Source organism: Hipposideros armiger, unplaced genomic scaffold, assembly GCF_001890085.2.
Source record: "Hipposideros armiger isolate ML-2016 unplaced genomic scaffold, ASM189008v1 scaffold_896, whole genome shotgun sequence".
Taxonomy (NCBI): domain Eukaryota; kingdom Metazoa; phylum Chordata; class Mammalia; order Chiroptera; family Hipposideridae; genus Hipposideros; species Hipposideros armiger.
In genome coordinates this window covers 20,356-33,793 of record NW_017732246.1, presented here as the reverse complement: position 1 = coordinate 33,793, position 13,438 = coordinate 20,356, and the positions used below count along the sequence as shown (strand labels likewise).

At 38.5% G+C, this 13,438-nt stretch overlaps 1 protein-coding gene across 1 annotated transcript in view; it reads right to left on the bottom strand.

The window, feature by feature from the left end:
• Positions 1-12,198, bottom strand: part of MTERF3 (mitochondrial transcription termination factor 3) — a 26,582-nt gene extending 14,384 nt beyond the window's left edge. The window contains exons 1-2 of the mRNA XM_019630117.1: positions 11,939-12,198; positions 1,055-1,420 (exon numbers count right to left, since the gene is read on the bottom strand). Of these exons, the coding sequence (XP_019485662.1) occupies positions 1,055-1,420; positions 11,939-12,079 (507 nt within the window). The 5' untranslated portion in view covers positions 12,080-12,198. The remainder of the gene's footprint in view (positions 1-1,054; positions 1,421-11,938) is intronic.
• Between the last annotated feature and the right edge of the window lie 1,240 nt (positions 12,199-13,438).

Below are 13,438 nucleotides of genomic sequence, written 5' to 3'. Positions count from 1 at the left end.
TTGAAAATGAAAATAAAACTATCATAGTTTCATTTATAAAATTTTTAAAGGATATTATTCACATAATGGTGATTATGTAAAAATATATTTATGGCTCTCAAATAATTTTTAAATTGTTGTGAGGGACAGGATTGGCTCTTCCAGGGGTCAGCCTTTTGAGACAGCCGTACCCAAAGAGCCACATGTGACTCGGGAGCCGCAGTTTGCCGACCCCTGGGTTAAAGTCATCACATCCTGAAATGTCTTCATTTTGGTCTAATCCCCTCTTCTCCAAGTTATTCTCATATATGTCTTTAAGAGAACTTCTAGGATTGTATTTCTACCACCTGCAGTCCTTTGCTAAGTTACTCTCTCTAGTACAGCCTTGATTCTGAGGTTTTGTTTTGTCTTAAACACAATATGGAAGATACTGGGAACTGTAACATACCTTAAGATAAGAAATCAGGACTGGGACTTTTTGTTCAAATTTTTTGTTTCTAATCACTATGCTTTTTCATTTCTTATAGCCAGCCTCTCCTCCTAGCCTCTTACCCCCCAGTTTCCTTTCATATTCTACTTAATCTATTGTAATATTATCTCATTTGCAGTGAAATATTCCTAGAATAGGAAGCACAGGAGGGATGAGGACTGACTAAAAAGTTACATGAAGGAGCTTTTTGGGGTGATGTAACTGTTCTATTCGCTAATTGTGGCTGTTGCTACATAACTAAATGCATATGTCAAAATTCATAGAACTGTATACACAAAAAGGATGACTTTTTCTTGATATAAATTATATCCTAGTACATCTTATTATCATCAGACAAATATTTTTTGGGCAAATTTAAATAATAAAGTATTTAGAAAGAAAATGCTGTACTTATAGCTATAAAATAATCTTATATAAATCTACAAACTTTTCTTCTTAGTAAAATAAGGGTGTAATAGAAGTAAATGAATAGAACTGGCATTGTTACTTTTCTTGCCTGGTACAAAATAAGACTTGAGATGGGCTAAAAATGTAAACAGGTAGTTTGTTCAAACTACCAAAGTGAGGCAAAAGAGACATTTCTACAAGTTCAGAATTACCTTCTAGAGACAGCTCAGAATCAAAGTTGGGTATCTTTTGTATCTTCAGTGATGGTTCATTCATGGAAGGAAGCGCAGTGCTTTGGGCAGAATTAATCTGTTGCGTAATTGAGATGGTAGACTGGGAACTATTATTCCAAACGGAGGAGGTCCGATAAGTCTTAAATCCCCACTGGAGAAAGCAATTGTCAGAGGACATCTGAGACTGAGCAGAAATTCCATGCAACAATGTTTTTCCAGGTCCCAGAAAACAATTTCTGAGCTGTGTTGCAGTAATGAAGCTATTCAATTTAATTGAATTGAACCTCCTGGGTATCCATTGGGCCAACAGGGCCATTTTTCTTAAAGTAGCCTACAAAGAAGACATATAACCATTAAAAGAAGAGAAACTTATTTAGTTACATGCGTAAACCAAAAGACAGGAACTTCTAAACTGGAAAAATAAAGATATGCCGTATAATTTAAAAACAAAAAGCAAAATCACTGCTGTGAGAAAAACGTTTAAAACGAAAATCTGTAAATGTTCAAATTATACCTGAACCCAATAATCTCTATTAATTTAATAATATAAAGAAAATAAAGTATACAATTATGTTCTTCAAATTTGATTTGAATGATGTTTAAGAAACAGATTGCTCACAATGGCACTCCCATAAGACTATAAGCTGATTTCTCAACAGAAACTTTGCAGGCCAGACGGGATTGGCATAAAATATTCAAAGTGATGAAAAACAAGGACCTACAACCAAGATTACGCTATCCAGGAAAGCTAGCATTTATTGGGCTGCCGAAAAAGGCATGATGTATTTTTTTCTGTTTTTCGTTGCAAAAATGCGTCATGACTTTTCCAACAACCCAATAGAATCGAAGGACAGATAAAGAACTTCCCAGCCAAGAAAAAGCTGAAGGATTTCATCACCAAACCAGTATTACAAGAAATGTGAAAGAGACTGCTTTAGGAAGAAGGAAGAAAAATGTGAATAATAAGACGGCAATAATTATGTACCTGTCAATAATCACTTTAAATGTAAATGACTTAAATAGTCCAGTTAAAAGATACAGGGTAGTTGAATGGATAAGAAAACAAGACCCACAGATATGCTGTCTACCAAAGGCCCACTTGAGATCGAAAGATACACACAAACTGAAAGTAAAGGGATGGAAAGAGATATTTCCATGTGAATGGAATGAAAAAAAAAAAGCTGGGGTAAAAATACTTACATCAGACAAAATAAACTTTAAAACAAAGGCTATAGGGTGGCCAGATAGCTCAGTTGGTTAGAGCGCGAGCTCTGAACAACAGGGTTGCCAGTTGAATTCCCACAGGGGCCAGTAAGCTGTTCCCTCTACAGCTAAGATTGTGAACAACGGCTTGACCTGGAGCTGGGCTGCCATTAAGTGGCTGGCAGCTGGCATGAGCTGCCGTGGGCTGCCATGAGCTACTGTGAGCAGCCAGTGGCCAGCATGAGTGGCCATCAGCTGGCGAGAGCTGTCATGAGCCACCGTGAGTGGCCAGCCAATGGCCGGCGACCGACTGCCTCAGCTAGGTAGAGCACAATGATCATAATACCAACATGGGCCAGTGAGATGCGTCCTCCACAACTAGACTGAGAACAACGACTTGACTGAGAGGTGGAGGGTAGGGGGGAGGGGGAAAGAAAAAAAAAAGGCTATAATAAGGGGAAAAGGACATCATAGTGATAAAGGGATCAATCTGACAAAAGGATATAACCCTTGTAAACATTTATGCATCCAACATAGCAGCACCTAAATGCATAAAGCAAATATTTACCAACATAGAGGGAGAGGCTGACAGTAATAGAGTTATAGTAGGGGACTTTAACACCCCATTGAAATTAATGGATAGATCTTCCAGACAGAAAATCAACAAGAAAACAGTGGCCTTAAACGACACATTAGAACAGATAGATTTATTTTTTTTAGAGCATTTCACCCCAAAGCAGCAGGATATACATTCCTTTCAAGTGCATATGGAACATTTTCTAAGACAGACCACATCTTAGGTCACAAAACAAGTTTCAATAAATTTAAGAAGACTGAAGTCATATCACGTATTTTCTCAGACCACAATAGTATGAAAGTAGAAATCAATTACAAGAGAAAAAAAACCTGAAAAACACATGGAAGATAAATAAAATGCTACTAAATAAACAATAAATGAGTTAACAATGAGATCAAGGAAGAAATCAAAAGATACCTTGAGACAAATGAAAACGAAAACACAGGACTCCAAATCTATGGGACACAGTACAAGCAGTCCTAAGAGGAATATCCACAGCAAACAGGCCCACCTCTAGAAACAAGAAATATCTCAAATAAACAGTCTAAACTTACACCTATAGTAACTAGAAAAAGAAGCGCAAACAAAGCCCAAAGTGAGTAAAAGAAAAAATAATAAATATCAGAGTGGATATAAAAGAAATAGTCTAAAAAACAATGCAAAATATGAATGAAACCAAAAGCTGGTTCTTTGAAAAGATAAACAAAATTAATAAACCTTTAACTAGACTCAAGAAAAAAAAGAGAGGACCAAAATAAATAAAATCAGAAATGAAAGAGAAATGACAACTAACACCACAGAAATACAAAGGATTACAAGAAAATATTACAAAACAACTATATGCCAACAAATTGGATAATCTGTAAGAAATGGATAAACTTCTAGAAACATACAATATTCCAAGACTGAATCAAGAAGAAAAAGAAATTCTGAATAGACCAATTACTACTAACAAAATTGAATCAGTATCAAAAACCTCCCAACAACCAAAAGTCCTGGTTTCACAGCTGAATTTTACCAAACATTCTAAGACTTAACACCTATCCTTTTCAAACTTATCCAAAAAATTCAAGAGGGGGCAGGTTACCAACTTCAATTTATGAAGCCGCCATTACCCTGATTCCAAAGCCACACAAAGATATTACAACAAAAGAAAATAATAGGCCTGTCTTACTGATGAATATAGATGCAAAATTCCTCCACAAAATATTAGCAAATCGAATTCAGCAATACATTAAAAAGATCATAAACCACGACCAAGTGGGATTTATTCCTGGGAGCAAGGTTGGTTCAATATCTGCCAATGAATTAACATGATACACCACATAAACAAAATGAAGGATAAAAATCATATGATCACATCAATAGATGCAGAAAAAGCATTTGACAAAATCCACAGCATCCATTTATGAGACAAGCTCTCAGCAAAGTGGAAACAATAGGAAACTTCTGTAATATAATAAAGGCCATAATGGCAAACCCACAGCTATCATACTCAATGAGCAAAAGCTAAAAGCATTCTCCTTAAGTTCAGGAGCAAGACAAGGATGCCAACTTTCACCACTTTTATTCAACATAGTGTAGGAAGTCCTAACCACAGAAATCAGACAAAAAAAAATTTTAAATAAAAGGCATCTAATTTGGAAATGAAAAAATAAAGCTATCATTATTTGCGATGACATGATACTGTATATAGAGAATCTGAAAGATTCCACCAAAAATCTATTGGAACTGAAAAAAAAAATTCAGTAAAGTAGCAGGACACAAAATATTGATAAATCAGTTGCATATTTATACAACAACGAATTCTCAGAAAGAGAAATTAAGAAAACAATCCCATTTACAATTGCATTAAAAAAATACCTACGAATAAATTTAACCAAAGAGGTAAAAACCTCGCACTTGCAAAATTATAAGATTTTGAAGAGAAAACTGAAAAAATTGATGCATATACCGTGCTCATGGATAGGAAGAATTAACATCTTTAAATGTCCATATTACCCAAAGTAATCTAGTTTCAATGCAATCTCTATCAAAATACCAATGGTATTTTTCACATAACTAGAATAAATCACCTTAAAATTTATACAGAACAACAAAAGATCTTGAATAGGCACTGCAATCTTGACACAGAAGAACAAAGTTGGAGGTATCATGCTACCTGATCATCGAACTATCTTACAAGGCCATGCAATCAAAACAGCATGATAGGAGCATAAAAACAGACACATAGATCAATGGAACATAATAGACCAGAAATAAGCCCATGTGTATAAGGTCATTTAATCTATGACAAAGGAGGCAAAACTATGCAGTACGGTAAAGAGATTCTATTCAATAAATGGTGTGGGAAAACACAGATACATGCAAAAATAAATAAGTAAAGCTAACCTTACAACATATAAAAGAATAAATTCAAAATGGTGTAAAGACTTAAATGTAAGAAACGAAACCACAAAACTCCTGGAATAAAACATAGGCAGTAAACTCTCTCACATTGCTCTTAGTGATATTTCTTTTCTGATATATCTCCTCCAACAAGGGAAACAAAAGAAAAAAATAAACAAATGGGACTACATCAAACAAGAAAGTTTTTGCACAGCAAAGAAAACCATCAAAACCCCAAAAAGACAACCTACTAAATGGGAGAATGTAGTCACCAATGATACAAATGATAAGTGGTTAATATCCAAAATTTATAAAAAACTCATGTAACTGAACACAAAAAAAACCCCCACAAAAAACAATCCAATTAAAAAATGGGCAGAGGACCTGAACAGACATTTCTCCAAAGAGGACATACAGATGGCCGATAGACACATGAAAAGATGCTCAACAGCATGTCACTAATCATCAGAGAAATACAAATTAAAACCACAATGAGATACCACCTCACACCTGTCAGAATGGCTATCATCAATAAATCAACAAATAACAACAGTTGACAGGGATGTGGAGAAAAGGGTACCCTCATGTACTGTTAGTGGGATTGCAAATTGGTGCAGCCACTATGGGGAACAGTATGGAGGTTCCTCAAAAATTTTTAAATGGAGCTGCCATATAACCCAGCAATTCCATTTCTAGGTATTTATCCAAAGAAATCCAAAACACTAATTCAAAAAGATACAATATATGCATCCCTATGTTCATAGCAGCATTATTTACAACAGCCAAGATATGGAAGTGACCTAAATGCCCATTAATGAATGGATAAAGATGTGGTACATATGTACAATGGAATATTACTCGGCCATAAAAAAGAATGAAATCTTACCATTTGTGATAACATGGACAGGCTTGGAAGGTATTATTCTAAGTGAAATACATCAAAGAGAGAAAGACAAATACCATATGATCTCACTTACATGTGGAATCTAAACAAAATAAACGAACAAAACAAAACAGAAACAGACTCATAGATGCAGAGAACAAACTGATGGTTACCAGCTGGGAGGGGATTTGGGGAGCTAGGTGAAAAAGGTGAAGGGATTAAGAAGTACAAACTGGTAGTTATGAAATAGTCAAGGGAATATAAAGCAAAGCATAGGAAATAGTCAATAATATTAAAATAACTATGTGTAGTGCCAGGTGGGTACTAGAATAATTGGGGGTGGGGTGGGGTGGAATCACTTCATAAATTATATAAATGTCTAACCACCATGCTACACACCTGAAACTAATATAACATAATATTGAATGTCAACTGTAATTGAAAATAAATAATTAAAAAAAAAGAACCAGATAGATGATCAAAACAACACTGAGTTATTCAAATGTATTTTATGTGTATACAGTTGAACCTTGAACAACACGGGAGGTAAAGGTGCGGGCCCCCACCCTCCCGCAGTCAAAAACCTTCATACAACTTTTGACTCCCCCAAAACTTAACTACTAATAGCCTACTGTTGACCAGAAGCCTTACTGATAACATAGTTGATAAACAAAAATTTAGTATTTATATGTATTATATACTATATTCTTACAATAAAGTAACCTAGAAAAAAGAAAATGTTAGAAAATTCATAAGGAAAATACGTTTATAGTATTGTACTGTATTTATCAGTACCACAAGTTTACACCGTTTGTTTACAAGATGAATCGTCTGTGTCAGTACCTACATCAATACTGTTTTATATGATATAAAACTCTGTAGATGTCACATGTATTACTAACGCTAGACATAAAAAATAAAAAGATAACATAAAAAAGAAATTCATATTTATTAACAGGTATAAAGGTTCATGTATTGATAATGAAGAAGCATCAATATAATTGTTTTATGGTAGCCTAGTATTATCAATACAATTGTTTCATGGTAGCCTAGCATATTCACTAATTAACAAATCGTTATAAAATTTTTATGATATACAGTATGAGTCATATTCATAGTAGTGTTGGAAACATTGTTACATTTAAAAAAATAACCACTTACTTGTGATGATAGGCTGATAGGCAGTTTCTCCAATTACAAGAGGGAGAAGGAGAGGTGGAGGGGGACAGGGAGAGGGAGGGGGGTAGAGGGAAAGAAAGGGAGAAGGAGATGGGGAGGGGGAGGGGGAGGGGGAGGAGGAGAGGAGGAGAGGGAGGGAGGGAAAGGCATATTGTATGGTAATATAATTCTTTGAAAGCAAAGTTATGAAACAGTAACAAAACTAACACATTATTAATTTTGTATTAACTATCACTCTCCATATGGCTATGTAAGGATATGTTATCCAATTCCATAGAAGTCTTGGACATGATTCTACACGATGAATACTTAGGCAATGATGAGAAAACAAAAATGTCTCATAAAATTCTTGCTGAACAGTTATTAGATTTTCATAGGAACACACACACATACACAGTAGATAAGTTTATTAACTATACCGCATGATGATTATTTACTATTCATTAAGTGGAAGTGGATTATCATAAAGGTCTTCATCCTTGTGTAACTTTCCTTGTGCACATTCAGTGTAACTTTACAGAAATACATTGTAATTTTTTACTTTTTTGCTTTTTCATTTCTGTAAAAATGTTTCTATAAGATACCAATCCTTCCACTGATTGCTTTAGTTTCATTACCAGTATCTTAGAAGGGTCCATGTCATAAAAGAAGTCAAAAGCAGTCTTGAATAATCGGAACCCTTCTGCCACATTGTCTATTGTCAGTTTGTTTTCTGGCTCTGCTTCTTCTATATCTTCTTCTTCATCGTTTGGCACTGGTTTGTAAGCACTCATCTCCATCAAGTCATCTTCATTCCTCTGGTGTAGTGTCTATTAGCTCTTGAATTTCTCTAAGATTCATATCTTGAATCCCCTTACCCCCTTTCTGTTCCTTACTAATAAATGTCCTTTGTGGCATTTTTTTTTTGTTGAATAGGGCATGTTCACCTGAATTAAAAACCTGTTTAGGCAGATATCCTTTCTCCCCAATTATTTTCCTAATGACATCTGGGGAACTTGTGTACTGCCTCTTGGTCAGCAGACGCTGCTTCTCTCCTGTTATCTTGACATTTTTAAAGCCAAACCTCTTCCTAAAATGATCAAATCCTCCTTTGCTGGCATTAAATTCTCCAGCTTTAGATCCTTCACCTTCCTTTTGTTTTAAGTTTTCATTTAATTACTTTACTTTTTCTTGAATCATATTAGAGTTTACAGGTATGCCTTTCTTAAGCAATTCTGCACCCACATAAAAGCTGCAATATGAAAATTTATTTCAAATTTTCAATATGAAATAAAAAGGGATTTTGGAAAAAATGCAAGGTTTCTGCATCTGCTGCAATGGCTTCACAAATTTCCTTTTCTGCTTGCAATGGTCCTTATGCTGGATTCATTTATCTTGAAATGCTGAGCAACCGCAGCTGCAGACCTCATACAACAGTACATATTGAGCAATTCAGCTTTTTCTTGTAATGTCATGACTTCCTCTGCTTCTTGGAAGCACTTCCAGTATCAATAGTAGTACTTCGTGTGGTTCTCATGGTGTTATTCAAGGTTTATGATATTGCACCAAACATAGTGAAAAATACTTGAGAACCGCAAGAGATCACTTTTTTACTATGATATGAATTTATTGAAGAGATGAACTGCTCATGTGGAGATGATTAGCATCACATGATGTTTTAAGTGGATACTCGCAACACTTGAGCTCATCATACAGGAAGGAGCTACAAAATTTTTACAGTAGTACAGTTTGTACTACAGTTCATTACATGCAATTATGATTTAATACCACACCTTTACATTTGTTTACGTTTCTCTCAACTGCGACTACGAATGGCACTATGTATGTTCTGTATTTGTGTACACAAGTTTTTATAAATTTCAACTTTTTATAATAGATTTGAGCATATTTTATTGTAGTAAGTGATAAAATAGACTAGTATCTACATATATTTTATGCATTCATGATATAGCTAACTTTTTCTTGATTTAAAAAAAATATTTCTATGCTATGTTGTTAGCTTGCAAGTTTCTTCAAATTGTCACAAATCTCCAAATTTTTTTCAATACATTTATTGAAAAAAATCCACGTATAAATGGACCTGTGCAGTTCAAACCCATGTTGTCGAAGTGTCAACCGTATGTTCATTACAAAATGAAAAACAGAAAGAAATCTACTTTGTCTTAAATGAATCATCAAAATATTATCATCGCAATCTAGTAGGTTGTTTCTTGCTTCATCCTCAGGGCTAAACAATGTTGATTATTTCACAGATAAAGCTGCTACTCAAAATAGCATTGAACAAAACAAGTTTTATCAAATTGTTTGTAGGAAAAAAGAAAAAGAAAAGCCTTCAAAAAAAAGTCATAGCAAAATGAAGTGAGAGAATACATAAGCAATCAGCAATGAGTACATGTATATTTTTGATGGAAAAGCAGTTGCTTTTAAGAAGATTTTCATTAGGAAAGGCTGTCACTACTTTAAACTCTAGAAATATGAAGGAATTTTATATTTAACCAGCTTAATTAGAAATGTAAATTTCATGCATATAATTTCACATTAAATAAGGTAATATGTAGAAAACAAAGCCCAGATTTTAACATAGAAAATGCTCCATAAATGTTAGCTGTTATTACTATTGATTACACAAGCAAATATAAATAAATTGCATATAACTTTTTACTTTGTTTTTCTGTATACTACTGGAATTCAGCATATTTTATGCTCTGAATTAGACCAAATACTTGAGAGTATAACCTTCTCTTAGAGATCTGTACAGTTGACCCCCAAACAATTTGGGAGTTTGGGGCACCGACCACCGTACAGTGGAATATCTGGACATAACTTAAGCCAGCCCTCCACATACACAGATTCTTGAATAAAAAATGTGTGTGGTTAGAAAAGTCTCCTGAAAGGGATTTTAAAAAGTGAAAGTTGTTCCGTCATTCTGAGATGATTTTAGAAAGGAAATAAGTATTCACAATGGCCTGAGATAGGTGATTTTTATTAAATCTTGGTAGGAAATGAGCCTCCAAACCTGTCAAGTTTTCCCTCAAACCTAAAATATTCATTCTTTGCACAGCAAAGTCATAAGGCACTAAGTTGGAAGCCAGAAGACCTCAGTTAGGCTACCTTAACAAGAGTAGGCTTCTTGTGGTGGTCTAGCACAATATACCGTTCATGAAGAGGGCGTTCAATAACCATTCTTTAAATAGCAAAATTTTAAAAGGTTGCAGGTATAATAAGATAATTCTTAAGGTCCCTATTACCTGTAAAATGTTTTGACGTCTCAGTTTGTCTAAGAATTTCGTTGTACTTCAAAGCAAATTCCTGAAATCCCAAATTCACTCAGCTTTTCCAGCCTCAAATTAATACTCCTCCCACATAAGGCAGATTAACTTTTGAATTCTATCCATATTCATTAAAATACCTTTATGTACACAACTAACGTTTATCCTTCTATTTTTATTTACAAGCGCACTATCTTATTTACATTATTTCATTGCTGTGTATACCTCTTACTAATTAACTGCTAGTTCATGGGAGCAGGGCTGGGTCTCATCTCTGGTCCACCCTCCCAGTGATTCTCCATTAGCCTTGCACTGCTCCACTGTCCGTTGGGCAGAAATACATCAACTACGACAATGGTTAACTCATTTGCCTACACAGCGGATAAGACATTTGCATATGTGCATAAAATACTACTTAGTGATAAGTCTTGTAACACGACTCTTTCAACAGGAATATTAAAGGAAAAAACCCTGAAAGAATTCTTTAGACCATTAAAATATCACGTAATAATTCTTAACCATGTGCATTAGCTACGAACAGGAACGGGCAATGAAATACTGCTTTTCGAGGATTCAGTGTCTATCTCTGTAAGGCTAATAAGTGAAATCAAGAGAAGAAAGACTGCTGGAAGACTGCTTCGTAAGTAATAAGGGGCCTCTCATCTACTACTGATCGACGCCCTCCCTAGGCCGTTGTAACAAGTCCATTTTAGTTCCCGACACCGAACTTCCGCAGGAAGGCAGACGCAGGGCTTCCGTGTCCTCCGCTAGTAAGCAAGCTTTTCGTCTCACCAAGCAGGGGTAAAAACAAAACAAATCACCCTCGATTGGGCCGCGAAGACCTAAAAGCCATGAGAGGCCCTGGGGCGCGGATTGGGCAGCGCCCCTCGCTCTTCAGCAGCTTTCGCTTTACCTGTGGTGAGGCCTAGGTTTCGTGGCTTCTCTTACATTGACTGCCAGGCTGCCGAAGCCGCACTTCTGCTCATCCGTCCGCTAGGCCTGCGCGGCGGCGCTGCCTCGCCCACGTGGGCTGCGGCCGGAGTGGGCGAGACCATTTGAGAGACTGCGCAGGGGGAGAGTTGTCGGCACGCGGCGGGAAAAGCGGGCTAGCGGCCACAGCTTCCCTTCTCCCGCTCGCCGCTTCTTTTAGCGCTAGTTCACTGGGAGTCTAAAAACACCAGGAGTCCCTAGAGATGCCTCTTCCAAAACGCCAATTGTGGCACGGCCGGCGGCGTCCCCCGCCGGAGGCCGCGTTGGCGGCGACGCGACCCCGCCCTCCCTCTCCTTTCCATCCCTCTGCTCTCCGCCTGTGCTCCGCTCCAGATCCGGCCCTGCAGTTCGGCCGCTTACCCGTTGCGGCGCGTCACCTCCGGGGTCCCAGCCTCCACGGGCCGGGGCCGCCGCCGCCGCCGCAGGACGGGGAGGCGGGCCATGGCGTCCTGCGTGGGAAGCCGGACCCTGAGCAAAGATGATGTGAACTACAAGATGCATTTCCGGATGATCAACGAGCAGCAAGTGGAGGATATCACCATCGACTTCTTCTACCGGCCGCACACCATCACCCTGCTCAGCTTCACCATCGTCAGCCTCATGTACTTCGCCTTCACCAGGTGAAGCGGGACCGCCGTGCGGGCGGGGGCGGGGTGGGGAGGAAGGGGACGCCCTTGGGCGAAGGGAAGGGGCGGGCAGGAGGCTGTGCCGGGAGCGTGGCGGCCCAGTGTGGCCCCGGGTGAGGAAGCGAGCTGGCTCCTTCTCGCATCCACTCGCAGACCCCTCGCCCACGCAGCTCCTCCGCGGTCCGGGTGTCTCGCAGCGCTCCCATCTCCCTCCCCTGCCGCTTCTCCGGATCGGCGTTCGCCCCTACCCTCCAGCCTCCACCCCACCTCTGTCTATATCACCTCTCCCATACAGCTCCTCGGACCACGTCAGGAACACTCGTGGGGCATCTAGCATGATTCCCCCCTCTTCTGCCACACTCAGCATCGCTCGCCACACACATCACGACGCCAGCCGCCTCCTCTCCAGTCCCCGTTTCTACCCAGCACAGCATGAATCATCTCGTATGCACCACTTTCAGCACATACCACTCACTACGCACTGAAAACACCCCAGTCCACAGCGTCTCCACGCACCATACCCAGGCCCAGAACACACCCAGACTTGTTCCTGTGGAACAACTCCAGTTTTCAGCACTACCCGCCATACAAAAAAAATGCACATGTGAGGTGCACTACAGTCTTCCCCGTGCAGCACCCCCTACATGCACTGCATGTAAATCATCTAGCATATCCCTTCCCTCAGCCTCAAACACGACCGTCATCTATACCACAATACAAACTGCCGCTGTAGACACACACGGCATGGTGAACCTTTCCCCTTCTAGCATAGCCAGTACCCATCACCTCTGTACATTACTGCACAGACGACACCAGCCCATGCGTGTGCATATATACATACACACTCAAAGCACTTCTAATATACCACCCTGTACATAGGAGCTGCCCAGCCCGACTCTTGACACCCACATCTTGTAACTGTTCCTCACTGCACATGTGGCCACTCAACCCCAACCCAGGGAACTTAATTCACCCCTGGTTCATAACGACACACACCATGGGTCCTACTTACAAGGATTTTTATTTGCTGAAGGAACCTCAGTAAAGAAAGGAAAGGCATGCCTACCATACCATTATGGCTTAAATGACCAACCCAGAGAAGTGTGGTTTTGGAGCCACATGGTTGGTTTCAAAACTGTCTGTGTGTTCTTGGTTAAGTTATTTAACCTTTCTCTAAGCCTCAGGATCTTGTCCTGTAAAATGGGGATAAAATACGTACTTACCTCATCCGGCT